This window comes from Plecotus auritus (assembly GCF_963455305.1).
Source record: "Plecotus auritus genome assembly, chromosome: 3".
Lineage (NCBI taxonomy): Eukaryota > Metazoa > Chordata > Mammalia > Chiroptera > Vespertilionidae > Plecotus > Plecotus auritus.
The window spans coordinates 10,376,919-10,392,801 of NC_137772.1; the positions used below are offsets into that span (position 1 = coordinate 10,376,919).

The following is a 15,883-nucleotide window of genomic DNA, read 5'->3' on the forward strand; positions in this document are numbered from 1 at the left end:
CTTCCCCCCTGCCAGCACCACCCCAGATTGCCCCTCCACCCCAATCAGGGGTGGGGCCAGCCGGCCAACCTCCCGGGTCCCCTCCCCCTGGCAGGCCCTCTGATAGGCCTCGATTGCCGGCAAGGCCAAGGGACCCCACCCGTGCACAAATTTGTGCACTGGGCTTCTAGTTTTTAAATAACGGTTAGAGACTACATTAATGAAATGTCTGTTAATTTATCCAAAACCAAAGAAGGAATGAAGGAATTGAAAAATAATATAAAAACATAAAATACCATAAAAAAACTGCTCGATTTTTAAAATATAACGTAAGAGGAAATATCTATATTGTTATTCTGACCTAGAATGTAATTGGTATACCAATTAAGAGGTACATTTTTATAATATCACAAATCATTTGGGTATGATATTTTTATTGTCATTGTTTTCTTATGATCACAGATCAATTGTCCAGGGTTTTTAATTCTTTAATTTTTGATAAAATATAAAGTGTTGAAAGAGTTTTCAGAAATTTATTGCATTTATAAAAGCTTGTTTAGGTTCCCAATTTTTATATAATTTGTGTGAATACCTCTATACTCTGCATATACATAGGTTATTCACTCATTTATATTTCTAACCAGATAGTAAACATTCTTTTGTGAATTCAAAATATATATCCATCTATATTTTTCAGGGTTTTACCTCTTTGATAGATACTCCAATTTAAAATTTGTTTCTGAAGATGACATTTCTGTGTGGTCATCATCATGGATTTATTATTTCCTCAAATGTTTATCAAGCACCTTCTTTTCATTTAGATTCTGTTCTAAGCATTGGACTGAACAAGATGAAGTCTTTGCCCTAACAGAACTTTGAGGCTAGTGGAGGAGGCAATCAGTTTTTTAATGTCATAAATCATTTGGATACTATGTTCTTGTTGTAATTGCTTTCAATAACCAAGGCAACAAAAATATAATATAAGGTCAGATAGCAATACATGCTATGAAGAAACCTAAAATAGGGCTCCAACTTTAGAAAGGGAAGGTTTATTGTAGAGGTAATATTTGAGCAAAGATGCAAAGAAGGTGAGATAAGAAGCCATGTAGATATGAAAAGGAGAATACTAGACATAGGAAAAAACACACAGAGGCCTAAAATAGGAGCACACCCAGGGGTTTGAAGAACAGCAAAGAGGCCTTTGGAGGATAGAATGCAATAAGCAAGCGGGTGAATAATAGTAGATGATAGGAGTGGAGTGATTAAGATCCTTTTTGTCCTTGGAAAGGGAAAGTTATCTGAAATAGGAAGCAACTGGAAAGATTTCAGGACAGAGTAATGCAATATGACCCGAGACAATGTTTCAGTCATATGACTGTGATGTAGCTGCTCAAAGTCAGAGGACTTTGGATGTGTTTTGAAAGTTAAGTCAGTGAGATTTGCTGTGGAATTAGATATGAAATGTAAATAAAGAAAGAATCAATATTGACTTCAAGGTGTTGGCTGGGACATGTTGTTTGAGATGCCTATTGGATGCCTAAGTGGAGATGTTGAGGTATTTGGGTATCTACACCTGGGGTTTAGAGAAAAGGTATAGACTGGGAAGTATAATTCAGCAGAGAGATGGTATTTAGGTACTGAAATGGATGAGATAACCAAGAGAATGAGTACAAAGACGCAGGGAAAGAGTTCTGACCCTCTTTAACATCTAGAGGTACAGGATGTGAAAAGAAAGCACTGAAGCAAACAATAAAAATGACTGGAGAGGGAGAATAAAAGTCAAGAGAATGTAGAATTTTTGAAGTCAAATGTAGGGAAAAGTTTCTCAAAGAATAAAAATGGGCATATCATTACCGATCTTACAGATGTTAGAATTTAACCAGTATATTATGACTAATGTGGTATGATAATTTAGATGAAATGTTTAAACTCCTTGAAGAATATTACTTATCACCAGACGAAGAAGAAATAGGAAACCTGGAGAGGTTTATATCCATTATAGACTTAAATCTATACTTAAAATCCTTCTCTCAAAGAGAATTCCAAGTCCTGATGACTTCCAGGGTTAATTCTTCCAAATATTTAAGGAAAATATAGCATCGATAACTCCCACATAGAATGTTTTTCAAGGTAATACGAAGTTATTTTCTAAGGCTAGCATTACCTTTATACAAAAACTGATAAGGGTATTACAAAAAAAAAAAAAAGCAGAAAGTTATAGGCCAATCCCGTCTCTCATCTCTGAACACAGACGATACACTCCTAAGCAAGATTGTGGCAAATCCAATCAGGCAGGTATGAAATGGGTAACAAATGCCATGCACATTAGATCTATGTAAGGCATTCAGGTTTGGTCCACCATGTGAAAAATAATCAGTGAACAAATGATGTAAAGAAAACAAACGTGTGATAGTCTCAACAAACAGAGACAGTCTTTGAGAAAATTCATTCATAATAAAACTTCGTAGTAATCTAGGGAGAGAAGGGAACAAGTATCATTTGCTTATGGGTATTTAGTGAGAGAGGAAAAAAAACAAAACCCTACAGCAAACTTCATACTTAAAGGTAAAATATTCAACTCTACCCACTGATTCCAGAAGCAATGTACAAAGTTTCTGCTAGCCACCAAAGTTATTCATCACTATACAGGATGTCCTGGCCAGCTTGATAGGGCCAGATTAAAATACAGAGGGTCTTAAAAATTGGGAGAAAAGAAAAAATTCATTCTTCACAAAAAACATCAAAATAATTTACAGATATACTTAAAAATCAGTATGTGATTTTAGCAAGCTCATTAAATACAAGATCAACATACAATGCATTTGCATTTCTACATACTAACAATAATTAGATAATAAAATATAAAAATACTACTTATAATAGCCTCAAAAACATCAAATAATAGGAATCCATTTAATAAGATGATTATATTAGTAAGGATTCTCCATAGAAACAGGATTAATAAGCTAAATATGTATGTATATATAGGGTGTCCCAAAAAATGTATACACACACTTTCAATAATTGTAAAGGCAGAGTTTATTAAAATACATTTCATTTTCAAAATAGAGCTATCAGCTGTTAAAGTGTTTATACATTATTTTGAAATTATATATATATATATCTATATCTGAAACAACCATTGGTCACAAAATGGCTAATAAGTTGTAGTATAGTTAAACAATGGAATAATATACAGTTATGAAAAATACTACACACCACAATATAGAGTCACCTCACAGGAATAATGTTCAGTTTAAGAAGACAGATACAAAAGAGTACATACAATATGATTTCATGTTCTATTGTATGACCTGGGGGTAGTCACATAGAACTGATGATGCTTGTCCATAAAACTGTACTTTTTAAGTAAAGTGCACTTTATCTGATCTTAGTGATTCAACAACTCATGACAGTGTCCTGTTTTCCTGGTAATTTGCTATTTATAAGTGTGAATAATATCCTATCTAATAAAGAGGTAATGTGCAAATTGACTGTCACTCCAACACACAAGATGGCTGCCCCAATGTGGTCAAAGATGGCCGCCCCATGTGGACACAAGATGGCTGCTACAAGATGGCCGGCACGGGAGGGCAGTTGTGGACAATCAGGCCAGCAGGGGAGGGCAGTTGGGAGGAACCAGGCCTGCAAGGGAGAGCATTTGGGAGTGATCAGGCCTGCAGGGGAGGACAGTTAAGGGTGACCAGGCCTGCAGGGGAGGACAGTTAAGGGTGACCAGGCCTGCAGGGGAGGGCAGTTGGGGGCAATCAGGTTGGCAGGGAAGCAGTTAGGTATCGATCAGGCTGGCAGGGGAGTGGTTAGGGGTTGATCAGTCTGGCAGGCAGAAGCAGTTGGGAGCAATCAGGCAGGCAGGCAGGCGAGCGGTTGGGAGCCAGCAGTCCTGAATTGTGAGGGGAATCCCAGATTGGAGAGGGTGCAGGCTGGGCTGAGGGACACACACTCCCCGTGCATAAATTTCGTGCACCAGGCATCTAGTAGTTTTATATTTAGCCAGCATTTATTTTTTTTAATCTAAATTAGGAATTTTCCATATTAGGAATCATTCCAAGTGACAGAAATTTTAAGGAAATAGAAGTGTTAACATTTACAAAGCTTTGCTTTGGTTTATAACTTATTCTGGCCCATGACTTTAACTTTCAAAGGCATGTATTTCAAGCAGGGGAGAGTAGCCAAGATCTTCCAAGTGGAAAGAAAGTTGTCCTTTAATATAGAAAGAATCTTCAAGAGACAAAGTTAGGAGACAGCTCCCTACTCGGCTGGATGAGTGCCATGAAGCTGACATAGCGGTGATAAATGTAGGTAGATGGTCTTCACCGTGGCAATGCCATGCTCCCCACACAGAGATTCATTATGTTTCAGGGTGGACATTCGAAGGCACAACACTGTGAACTTGGCTGCCAGGAGAGAAGGGTGTCGCCATGGGTTTCTCTCAAGCTTGGCCATCTGACCAGTCTAGTCTGAAATATCTGGTAACAAATAGGATGAGAACGAAGACTCAGGGAACAAAGACACAGGGCTTTTGTTTTATTGTCCCTTTTAAAAAATCCTCAGTGCTCTCTGTCTCACCCACAAATGGCCTTCAAAATAAAGATTCAATTCCTAAGCCTGGGAGTCAAGGTCCATTCAAGCTGGTCCATGTTACTTGGGAACATCGTCTTGTCCTGGTCACCCTGAGCCACCCTGGGCTCCAAGCAAGGGTCCCCTGCACACTTTCTTGAACCCAGCACACCCTTCTCTGCTTTGGAGCACGACCTGCTCATGTTGGCTGCTGCCTGAAGCACTCCGCCCTCCCCCTTCTCCACCTCTTCAGGGTAATGGTTACATATTCCTTGTTTTGTCCACAGAGATGAGCAGAGTCAGATACAGACAAATCCCATACTTTCATAGCTGTGATAGACTTTTAGAGAGATGAGATCTACTTAAAGACATTAAAGAAAATGTATTGTAAAGTCTTAAACACATGAAATAATATCAAAGTGAATAAAATAAAGAATGTAAGTTCTTCTCCGTGGACATCCCATAAGGTTGACCAGTGATTTTCCTCCCAGACATTAGCTGCAGAGAACGAAACTTCTTTTCCCCCCAAAGATGGCATTACATTATGTACTCTGTTCTGCAGCTTTAAGGTTCATCTTTCACTTACTAGTTCCTGAACCTTTTCCCATGTCAGTGCAGATAGATGACTGAAAAAAATCAGTTGGAGAAAAGCCTTAAGCATGTTTTGCTCTGCCCTGAAGAGGCCCTGCAACCTGTACAGGAGCGGCAAGTTAAACGGAGGGGATGGAGCAAAGTAGGGATCCAGGGCGTTTCTCCACTTATGTCATCTCCCTTGGCGCCTCCCCTGTCACTATGGACCTGCTCCCAGGAGAGGGACACTCCCAGCCCAGCGCCTTTGCAGGAAGGATCACCTGCAGAAAAGAGAACCAGAGTCAGGATTGGGGTCCCGCTACCTGAAGAAGGAAAATTCGTAGTCAGTGAACACAGCCATCGGGCAGAATTGGGGCACCCTTCTCACCATCATTCCCCTTTCCTTCCTTCCTTTCTCCCTCCCTCCCTCCCTCCCTCCCATAGGCTCAGTGGTTTGTCTTTGGGAGTTATTTCATAATTATTGTTCCTTTATCCAGGCCCGGCTCTGCCAGCATCTCTTATCTCTACCTCTGCCAGAGACCTTGCCCTTCATCCTCTCCTACCCGCCCCGATGTTCTCTTGGTCCCGAGGATAATTTGGAAACCATTGGGATCACAAGAACATTATTCAGCTCTCCCGTGACCTGATGACGAATTTTACCTACTCCCTCAGGTTGGAGTCCCAGGTCAAAGTAGGGAGCTGTTCTGAATGACCCTGAAGCTCAGCCAGGATGCAACCCACCTCTGCTCCCAGCCAGTGCCAGGAGAGCACAAGACACTCCTGTTTGCGCAAGGAAGCATCAGGAGGCTAGGCGCCCAGCCAGGGAAAAACTAACCCCAAACCGAACTTCAAACCCGGTGCCCCTTTACTTCCATTCTAAAACATATGGCTCACTCCTTAACGGAAATCAGCCCTCCCCACCCCAGGGCGCCTCTCCATCCTGAAGTTGCCCTAAATTGCACCCCATTCTCCTCCCCACGCCCCTTAAGTGCCTTCATTTCTTCTCAGCGCACTCTGCCTTCAGCATCGGTCTTCCCGTGCGCGTTACTGGACTTTTGTCTGCACAACAACAACCCGCGGCGCTTTCCTCCCAGCCCGGGAGGCCCCAACCCAGTCCCCAGGGGGCAGGGCGGTCCCTACGCGGGAAGTTCCGCTTCTGGGCGCCTGGGCTTGTGGTTGCTGGAGGAGGGAGAGGCTATTGGGCCTGGCACCACCCCTTTCCCCGCCCTCTCGGCCGGCCCCCGGGAATTGCGGGACTCCTCCCAGGGCCCCGCACTTGAACTGCAGGGGCTGGATCAGGCCCTGGCCCCAAGCACCTGGCCCAAGGTTCTGGGTCTCAGTCCCCGTGCGGAGCCGACCGCTGGCGCGATGATGGCCGTCTGGCTGGTGCACGTCGGGCAGAAGCTGCTGCTCTGGGGCGCGCTCAGCGCCATCACCCTGGCGGCCGCCACCCTCATCCTGAGCTTCCTGCAGATATTGGCGAGCTATGCGCATAACTGCCTGCAAATGAGGCCCATCCCTACCATTTCGGGCGCCTACCCCTTTGTGGGACACGCAGTGATTGTGGAGCCAGGAGGGAAAGGTAAGGGACTTGGCGCCCAGGCCGGCCCATCCCCGACACGGGCTGTTGGGCCCCTTGCAGGGAACCGAGGCGCGGGAGCACCACCCGCCCGCATACCCGCCTGGAGCATCAGGACTGGAGATGCAGGCTGCTGGGCGAGGGGCGACCCTATCACCCCCTGGATAATGGGTTCCCAGCTCTCTCCAGTTTTCATTACATATAAGTGCAGTGTTTCTAAACTCTCGCCCTTCTGCTTTTTCTCTTCTCATTTTCCCAACTCCTGGCTGCTGCTATCTTAAAACACTGCCTGTAGCCCGAGCTGGCTTGGCTCAGTGGTTAGAGCTTCATCCTGAGGACTGAAGGATCTTGGGTTTGATTCTGGTCAAGGGCATTAGCCTGGGTTGCAGGCTCCATCCCCAGTGGGGGGCGTGCAGGAGGCAGCTGATAAATGATTCTCTCTCATCATTGATGTTTCTATCTCTCTCCTCCCTTCCACTCTGAAATCAATAAAAATATATTTAATAAGAAAACAACAACAACAAAAAACACCACCTGTTTTTTCTTCTCTCTTTACTGTTCAAGTCCTAAAGGCAGACACAAATTATAACTTAGTCTCTCTCTCTCTCTCTCTATCTCTCTCTCTCTCTCCTCTCTCTCTAAAATAAGGTACGAGAAATGCACTTGAGAACAGAGCCTCTCCCTCCAGAAATCACCAGATTTCACCACAACTTTCATTCCTCCTTGGCCCTTCGGTGGAGGTTACATAACAACAATGAATTATGATGCTTTTCTTCAAGGCCTGCCCCAAAAGGCATACAGCAAGTTTCAGAAATCTTATTTGTTAAAGAGTGAATCGTTCTTTTATTGAAATCATCTTTTGAAGAGATAGCTTTACGTTACGTTATGATGGGGGTAGAGGGATCACTTTAAGTTAGAAAGCTCTTAAAAGTCCCTGATGTTTGCATCCCCCATGAGGGAGGGTGAGTTAGATCTTAGCACTTCATCTTCGTGGCTGTATAAGTTGAGATACCCAGAACTGAAAAGATTTGCCCCAAATGACATATTTTTAAATGAGCCCAGAATTAGAATCCAATCATCATGGCGAACACTAAAGGCAGAGCGAAACTTCCCTTCGACCCAAAGGCTTTATAATATTAAAAAAAGAATGGTGTAGAAATATAGACCCCTCCTCCCCAACAGGAAACAATATACTTAAGAAATCTCATCATAGTCTTTTGGGCGAATTTTCTAAGAATTGAAATCTCTAGTGAATAAAATTCATTTCAAAACAAACTGTGAGTTACTGGATTATTTAAAGTAATTCTCCTTACAGTTACTTCCGGAGACAAGAGAATGATAACACCTTATCTTTCTCAAGGGGACTTTTTAATGCATAAACACTACAGGATCTGGACATGAGACCAACCTTTGGTCCCTTTCTGCTTGTAACCAAATTGCTTGACTTTAACAAGTTGTTTAAAACTCCTTAAGTTAGAGTGTGTTACCCTCTACTTGTAAAAGTCACTATATTGCAGTTCCTTTGAGGATGACATTGAATGCGTGCATTTTCTAGACCATTGTCCAGAACTTGGTTTGAGTCAATTTTTTCATTGTCACTCATGCACTTATTTGAGGCCCTCCTTTGTGCCCAGCATTGAGCTCAGCAAACTGGGCATAGCACAACATTTAAAGGTGTATTCCCCATCGTCAGTTCGCTTGTGTCTTATACAGGAGGCTGCGCCCTTCATTGTGTGGCTACCATCCGCATTCTGGCCTCAGAAGTCTCACCTGGAGAATTGCAACTGACTCCCAACTAGGCTGTTGAACTCTATCTTTTGCTTTTCCAGTCCTTTTTGTCAGCACCTGTCTTCCCCAGCTGCTCCCTGCTATGGGGCCCACCTGAGGCCGTCAAACCACGGATTTTGATTTCCCTGTCTCCTCTGTCAGCGCAGACCAAGGCAGTGGTTATGGCCACGCTACACATATTTTGACACTGTAGATCTGACCTACCTCCTTTCACAGCAGTTTAGCCAATGGTTTGACTGGAAGGCATTTTGAATCGGCGTGATGTAATGGGGAACATGGCACATTGTGTGTGGGTGCCTGGGGTACAAAGCCAGGCCTGTACTTACCAGCGCTGTGGTATGGTGCAACTACTCAGCTGTGCACAACTTCCTCAGTTGCTCACTAACTTCTGTAACAGTGTTTGTCACCTGACTGTGGTGAGGCATAAAAGACATAAGGCATCGAAAACCCTTAGCTCTGCTCTGGTGTTTAATTACCTTCCACAGCAAATAAATGACAGAATGAATGTCAGCTGGCTTAGAAGACTCATTATTGGGTTTGGAGGGGCCCAAATGTGCAAACGCTTTAAACAATAATTACTGTTTCTTCCGTGTCACGTGCAATGGACATCCCTGCGCTTTAGCCTCTCCCGCTGCACTGTGAGCAGCTTGCCCTGAAGCCCAGGGGTGGGGGGAGCTGAGGGATGGGAGAAGGAGCAGGGGTAGTTGAGTATGTGAACATGTATTGGCATGGAGAAGAGCTGGAAAGTTTAATAGTTGTTTTTTTATGCCATGTCAATCTGTCTGTGGGGCCCAAATTCCCGTTAAAACAACCCGTCAACACCTCAGGTGCCATCTGTATTGGGAGCCTCACAGTGCTGTGGGCATTAGTCCTGCTGCTGTCAAGGGGGCATTCCCTTTGCCTGGAAAACCCTGGGTACCACCTGTCTCCCAGCCAGTCTGCTCTCCTTACCCCTCCCTCCTCATGAGAGGCCTCATTTCCTAACCTAATTGGAACCTAGTCCTCCCGTGACCTCATGTTGTTTGACATGGGCTCTGTCTAACCTTTGCCAGGTCTTTTCTCTGAGGGCTGGACCCTGTACCCCACTCCTTCAGTCACTGTGTTCCCCCACCCCACCCAACCCCCACTCCGGGTCACACACACCAATTTAATGTTTCCTGAGCTGACCCAGAGTTGGTCATTGTTTGAGCTTTCTGAATGCTGGGCACCATTCCCCAATGGGCCCTCAGGGATTTCAATACAGAAAGGGTTACCTCCCAAACTTTCCTCACTACTTCAATGTTGTTGGGATTACTGGTCACCATTTCCCCACACCCAATGTAAGGACCGGCCATAAAGCAGGACCAGGGCCCCTAACACTGGCTGCATCGAACCCCAGTCTTTTTCCCACCCCAGAAGCTTCCTGTGGCCTCGGAATACCAAGTTGTCCACAGATCCCACACACCTCCGTGTTATTGTCCTAAAATATAACTGTGGTTCTAGCACTCCTCAGGAACTTTCAGACATTGCCTAGAGACTGTAAAAGAAAACCCAACTCCTTTAGCCTTCCAACACTCCAAGCTCATCTATCAATGTTGTCATCCCCATCCTGTGCTTTGGCTAAACCGATAGGCCATTTTCAGACCTCCCTGCCTCTGCTCTGCTCTGCTATTTCTGCTGCTTGGTTTACCCTAACTTCCTTTTTCTTCCTATAAAAAGCCAACTCATTCTTTTATGCTCAAATGCCATCTCTTTCTTGGAATTTCTCCAGTCCTTTCAATGAAAATCGAGAACTCCTCAGACTTAACCTTCTAATTTAGCCCCCATTTCATTTGACCTGATACTGTGATTAGTACCACAGTGACCGTCTCCTATGATTATAAATTCCCTGAGAGTAGGGATCTGGTCTTTGGCGGTACATGTTCCTTGCCTGTGGAATCTATGACTCAATTCAAAATCTCACCTGGCATATAGTAGTTGTGCTGCCTTGTGTTACGTTCTTCAATATTAATCTTTTCTAATCTGTGACCGTTTATCAGTCTTTCCATACACATCAAGATCTTGACACATTTTCTGAGTCATGTATTTTGTAGAATCACTCTCAGTTTGGATTTGTCTGTTGTTGAGCAGGTTGATGAGTGAGCATGTTGTGTTTTCAAGAAGCAAGGTACTTCCGTCATATTCGTTCTTCTATCTGGACATGCCATGGGAAAATGATTTGATTGGTTACCAAATTTCCCTATCTAATCTGTACATTTTCCTCACTGCTTCTCAGTAATTTTTTAGCTTAATGATTCTTTCTTATATTCAGTATGACATTTCTTCCACATTTTTATCACATTCCCCCCAAAAAGTTTTTCCTATATCCAAGGAAATGTAGACATAGCCTATTATTTATATACTAGAGGCCCAGTGACAAAATTTGTGCATGGGTAGGGTCCCTAGCAGCTGCTGGCCACCAGCCTGGGCCTGCCTTCATTCTGCACTGTCCCCTGGTGGTCAGCACATGTCATAGCAGGCAATGGAATTCCCAGTTGGTTGAACTCCCGAAAGGACACTTTACATATTAGGCTTTTATATATATATATATATATATATATATATATATATATATATATATACACACACACACACACACACACACACACACACACACACACATGAGTATGTGTTTCTCTTCTACTAACAAAATATTTTTTAATCTTCCTCCAGCTTACTTTTTATTCTTCAGCTTCAGAATAATAAAAATCCCCTTCTTTATAAACTTTTTATTCAAATTGTATTAGAACTACAGGAAAGTTGTAAAAATAATATAGAGTTCGCATATGCCATACACCCAGCAAGCCTCCTCTGATGGTGTTATTTTACACAATTAGTATCATTGTCAAAACTAGAAAATTATTATTTGTCCAATGTTCTTAAGAATACTACTGCGCTTATTTGAATTTTACAACACTTCCTATGTTCTTTTTCTGTTCCATGACTCAATTCAAAATCTCACCTGGCATATAGTAGTTGTGCTTCCTTGTGTTATGCTCTTCAATATTAATCGTTTCTAATCTTGATCATTTATCAGTCTTTCCATACACATCAAGACCTTGATACATTTTCTGAGAAGGTGTTTTGTAGAATCACTCTCAGTTTGGATTTGTCTGTTACTTTTTCAGAGTTTCATTGAGGTTATGCATTTTTGGCAAGAACAACATATGTGATGTTGAAAGCTTTCCCTCTAAGATCAGGAAGACAAGGATGTTCACTCTCACCACTTTATTCAACATAGTATTATAGGTCCCAGTCAAAACATTTAGGCAAAAAAAAAAAAATGCAGACGACATGATTGTTCATATAGGAAACCCTGGATACTCCACCCCCCAAAAATGCTAGAAATAATAACTAAATTTAGTAAAGTTGCAGGATATAGAATCAATATACAAAAATCACTTGCATTTCATTATGCTAACAATGGACTATCAGGAAGAGAAATTAAGGAAACAGCCCCATTTACATTTGAATAAAACATCCTGAATAAATTTAACCAAGGAGGTGAAAGTCTGTACACTGACAACTATAAGGTATTGACTAGAGAAGTGATACAAACTAATTCTATCATTACTTATTCTGTTGCACAAACTGTTCCTGTTTGGAGTATTAGGAGCTTTTCAGGTTGGCTGCTTGGTGTTTCAACATGGCCCCATCATTTTTGGAGCACTTCCTTATTTTCTGGCACCATAATATATTCCACCCTTCTGGTATTTTTCTCTGCCTCAGCCCTAAAATCAGTGACTTCTCCAAGGAGAATTGGTTTATTTTATTGTAGGACAGTATTTAGAAATACTGAGATCTGGTGCCTGTACTAGAAATGGGAGCCAAGGTGGGAAGTTATATTACCAGAACTCTTTATTTTTTTTTTTTAAAATATATTTTATTGCTTTTTTACAGAGAGGAAGGGAGAGGGATAGAGAGTTAGAAACATCGATGAGAGAGAAACATCGATCAGCTGCCTCCTGCACACCTCCTACTGGGGATATGCCCGCAACCAAGGTACATGCCCTTGACCGGAATCGAACCTGGGACCTTTCAGTCCGCAAGCCGACGCTCTATCCACTGAGCCAAACCGGTTAGGGCAACCAGAACTCTTATTTAAAATATCAGAGAAGACTTCGCAGCAAAATCACATTTAAGATGACACTTGAAGAATAAGTAAGTGTTATTAGACAAAAAGCAGTAGGAATAAGAGTTTCCTACAAAGGGAAGAGGTTCTGGAGAGGCCCTGAGATATTTGAGAAGTTGAAGGATTAGTAAAACAGAGGAGTTTTTTTAAATTATTTTTTCTTGAGGTAACATGGGTTAATAACATTATCTAGATTTCAGGTGTACAATAGTATAATCTGATGTCTGTATACGCTTTTCGGTGCTCACAACCAAAAGTCTAGTTTCCCTCTATTACCACTTGTTTAACCCCATTTACCTACTTTGCCCTCTCTCCACTCTCCTTCTCCTCTGTAACCACTATTCTGTTGCCTGTATCCTTGAATTTGTTGTTATTTTGTTATATTTGTTCATTTGTTAGTTTTTTGTTTTATATTTTACATATGAGTTATATCAGTCTGTTTTTGTCCTTGTCTGTCTGACTTATTTCACTTAGCATAATACCCTTAAGATCCATTCATGTTATAACAATGGACAATATTTTATCTTTATATATATATGTATATATATATGTATTGATTTTGGAGTGGAAGTGAGCGGTGGAGAGAGAGAAGCATCAGTGATGAGAGAGAATCATCAATTGGCTGCCTTCTGCATGCCCCACACTGGGGGTCGAGCCTGCAACCCTGGCATATGTCCTGACCTGGCCAACACTCAACCACCGAGCCATGCCAGGTGGGCCATTATTATCACATCTTCTTTATCCATTCATCCATCGAAGGACACCTAAGGCTGCTTCATGTCCTGGCTATTGTAAATAATGCTGCAGTTAACATTGCGGTGCATATATCTTTTTGAATTAGTGTTTTCATGTTCTTTAGATAAATACCCAGAAGAGGAATTGCTGGAGTATATAGTAGCTCTAATCTCAATTTGTTGAGGAACTTCAATGCTGTTTTAGAGAGGGTGAAAGGGAAGCATCTATCTACCAGGGCTGGAGTGTTGGGACAGGTTTCCCTTTCTATAGAAGTGTAGCCTGAAGCAGGTCAGGAGAAACTGAACAACCTCAGTGTTCTTGGGGAAGGCATGTCATAAGGTCACCACAAACATCCACAGTGCTTGGCATTTCACAGTTAACCAGGTTGTTGCACATATAGCATTCATAATTAAATTAGCCTCATAATTCATGCATTAATAATTTAGTAAGGACAACTGTGTGGTTTAGCTTCAAGATGTGAAAGATCTGGGAGATATTGAGTGAGTTGCCCAAAATAAAAAGAGTAAAAAACCCAAAGAAGACACAGTAAGGAACTTATTTAAAATTAAATATTCTCTCCTAGAGTTTTTCCAGCAGGTGATTCATTACACTGGACACAACAGACATGTGCCAATGCTCAAAGTCTGGCTTGGCACAGTACCAGTTATAGCCATGTATAAGGCCGAAACTATAGAGGTGAGTTGATGGTGACTATGATCAATGTTTCACTGTATATTTGGTGGTATGAGAATCTCATCAGAATAAACAGTAAATATATGTCCTTATATTTAATTGAATTCAATGCAATGAGGATTCTATTACATATCTAAGGCTGTGAAGGTGCCATTTAATGCTTTCCAGATATAGTCTGAGTTCTGGGAAGAGTAGCAGCTTCTACATGTCTATACACATTTGGTATCAAGTAATATATTTGTCCTCTTTTTGGGAAGTCTTCAGTTGAACAGAACCATAAATAGATTATCCTACATGGTGAGCTCATATCATCTGCCAGGCACTGTTTTAAGATTACAAAAATATAAGACTAATAAAATACATGTGTTTTCTTAAGATGCTCAGAATATTCATCATACTTTTAATGTTTCAAGTTAATTTTTTAAAAGAGTTCACTAATCTGATATTGATGGGGAAAGATGTTGTTAATTCACGCTATTGAAATTGCTCCTAAAAAATGTTTACCTTTCTTTTACTTATTATCATGACATTGGGGGTATTATCTGAAGGTTTGATGACAAAGAATTTGGGTCAGGAAGTAGAAATGGGATAAACAGACCTTCTCTTGATGGAGCAAAATTAACAGCACAATTTCCTAGGGTTGTTGGGCTTGGATACATCTTTCTTACTCATTGTGTAAAACTCTTAGAGTGTCTCTGGTACCACACTGCAGAATCTACTGGCCCAGAGGATATAGCGAGAGGCCACACGTGGGGTTTCAGCCATTGCTGGCCTAGTATCAGTGGGCTTAGTCTATGTAGATAGAGATCTGTCCAAAGCAGGGAACTGAAGTAAGAAGCCTGAGAAGCATTTTGTGCATATGCTCATCCCTTCTGCTTTACTTTGGCTCCAGGCAACCTAACTATACCCATGGTTCCCAGTGCCACTTACACCCTGGAGACTTTCAAATGCGTACCTAGTGTAAGCCTTACTCCTGAGCTGCATTCCTGCTTTCAGACTATGGCAGCTTGAATGCCTCCAATTCAACATAGCTGATCATGAACTTGTGATTTCCATCTCCCTAAATGTGGTCATCCTTTGATTCACCCACCTTCTCTTCCCTCACTCCTACCCTCAATGAAGAGCTCCACTTGGCTCCTAATTCATGGCAGGAGTCAGGGAATTATCTTGAGCATTTTCCTTTCAGCCAACTCCAGCAAGTCTCCAAGAGTGAGTGACAGTTGGATGCTCCAAACTCTAATAATTGCATTTCTTTGTGTCACCGTAATGAAAACGAACCACAACCAAGTAATTGTTATGAAATGTTACTTTAGAAAGTAGTTGTGTTCTAGCCCAGTATTCTTATAATTAAGGTGGCTTTCATATCGCTGTCTCTCATTTTCCTTTTCTCTCTTTCTAAGGTAATTTTAACTAGCTCAAAGCAAATTGACAAGTCTTATCTGTACACCTTCCTACAACCATGGCTTGGCCTAGGACTTCTTACAAGGTAAGTCAGTGTAAATCGGTAAAGCTGTCTTGTGCATAACTTATGTCAGGCATTGACACAAGGTGGTTTTCCTATAGCAAGAATGTGCTGTCGGGTAGTAGGGAGAAGCTGAAAAGGTTGGGTGATAATGGGCCTCTGAGAGACAGGAACCCTGGGTGTAGAGTAATCTCCAGCCGTGGCATTCAATAATGATGATCAGCAGTGTTCCAAGGAGAGGTAGAAAGTGCCAGTGTGTAAAGGGAGTCCGGCACAGGGGAGCTTGGAGCGGGGAAACCTTGAAAATTCAGTGAAAAAGGCAGTCATCCCCGGAGAAGTAAGTGGAGCA

The 15,883-nt window shown here is 42.0% G+C and overlaps 2 protein-coding genes across 4 annotated transcripts in view; both read left to right on the plus strand.

Moving 5' to 3' along the window:
* FAM149A (family with sequence similarity 149 member A) overlaps positions 1–4,601 on the plus strand; it is a 65,601-nt gene extending 61,000 nt beyond the window's left edge. Inside the window, exon 15 of the mRNA XM_080659373.1 lies at positions 4,360–4,601. Within this exon, the coding sequence (XP_080515499.1) occupies positions 4,360–4,388 (29 nt within the window). The 3' untranslated portion in view covers positions 4,389–4,601. The remainder of the gene's footprint in view (positions 1–4,359) is intronic.
* A 1,518-nt stretch (positions 4,602–6,119) lies between these two features.
* LOC308243681 (cytochrome P450 4V2-like) overlaps positions 6,120–15,883 on the plus strand; it is a gene marked incomplete at its 3' end in the record, with an annotated part of 49,946 nt that continues 40,182 nt past the window's right edge. The window contains exons 1-3 of one of the 3 annotated variants that reach the window (XM_080659377.1): positions 6,120–6,709; positions 13,963–14,075; positions 15,473–15,558. In XM_080659377.1, coding sequence (XP_080515503.1) covers positions 6,496–6,709; positions 13,963–14,075; positions 15,473–15,558 — 413 coding nt within the window. In that variant the 5' untranslated portion in view covers positions 6,120–6,495. The remainder of the gene's footprint in view (positions 6,710–13,962; positions 14,076–15,472; positions 15,559–15,883) is intronic. The other 2 variants (XM_080659378.1, XM_080659379.1) reach the window with 2 other exon arrangements.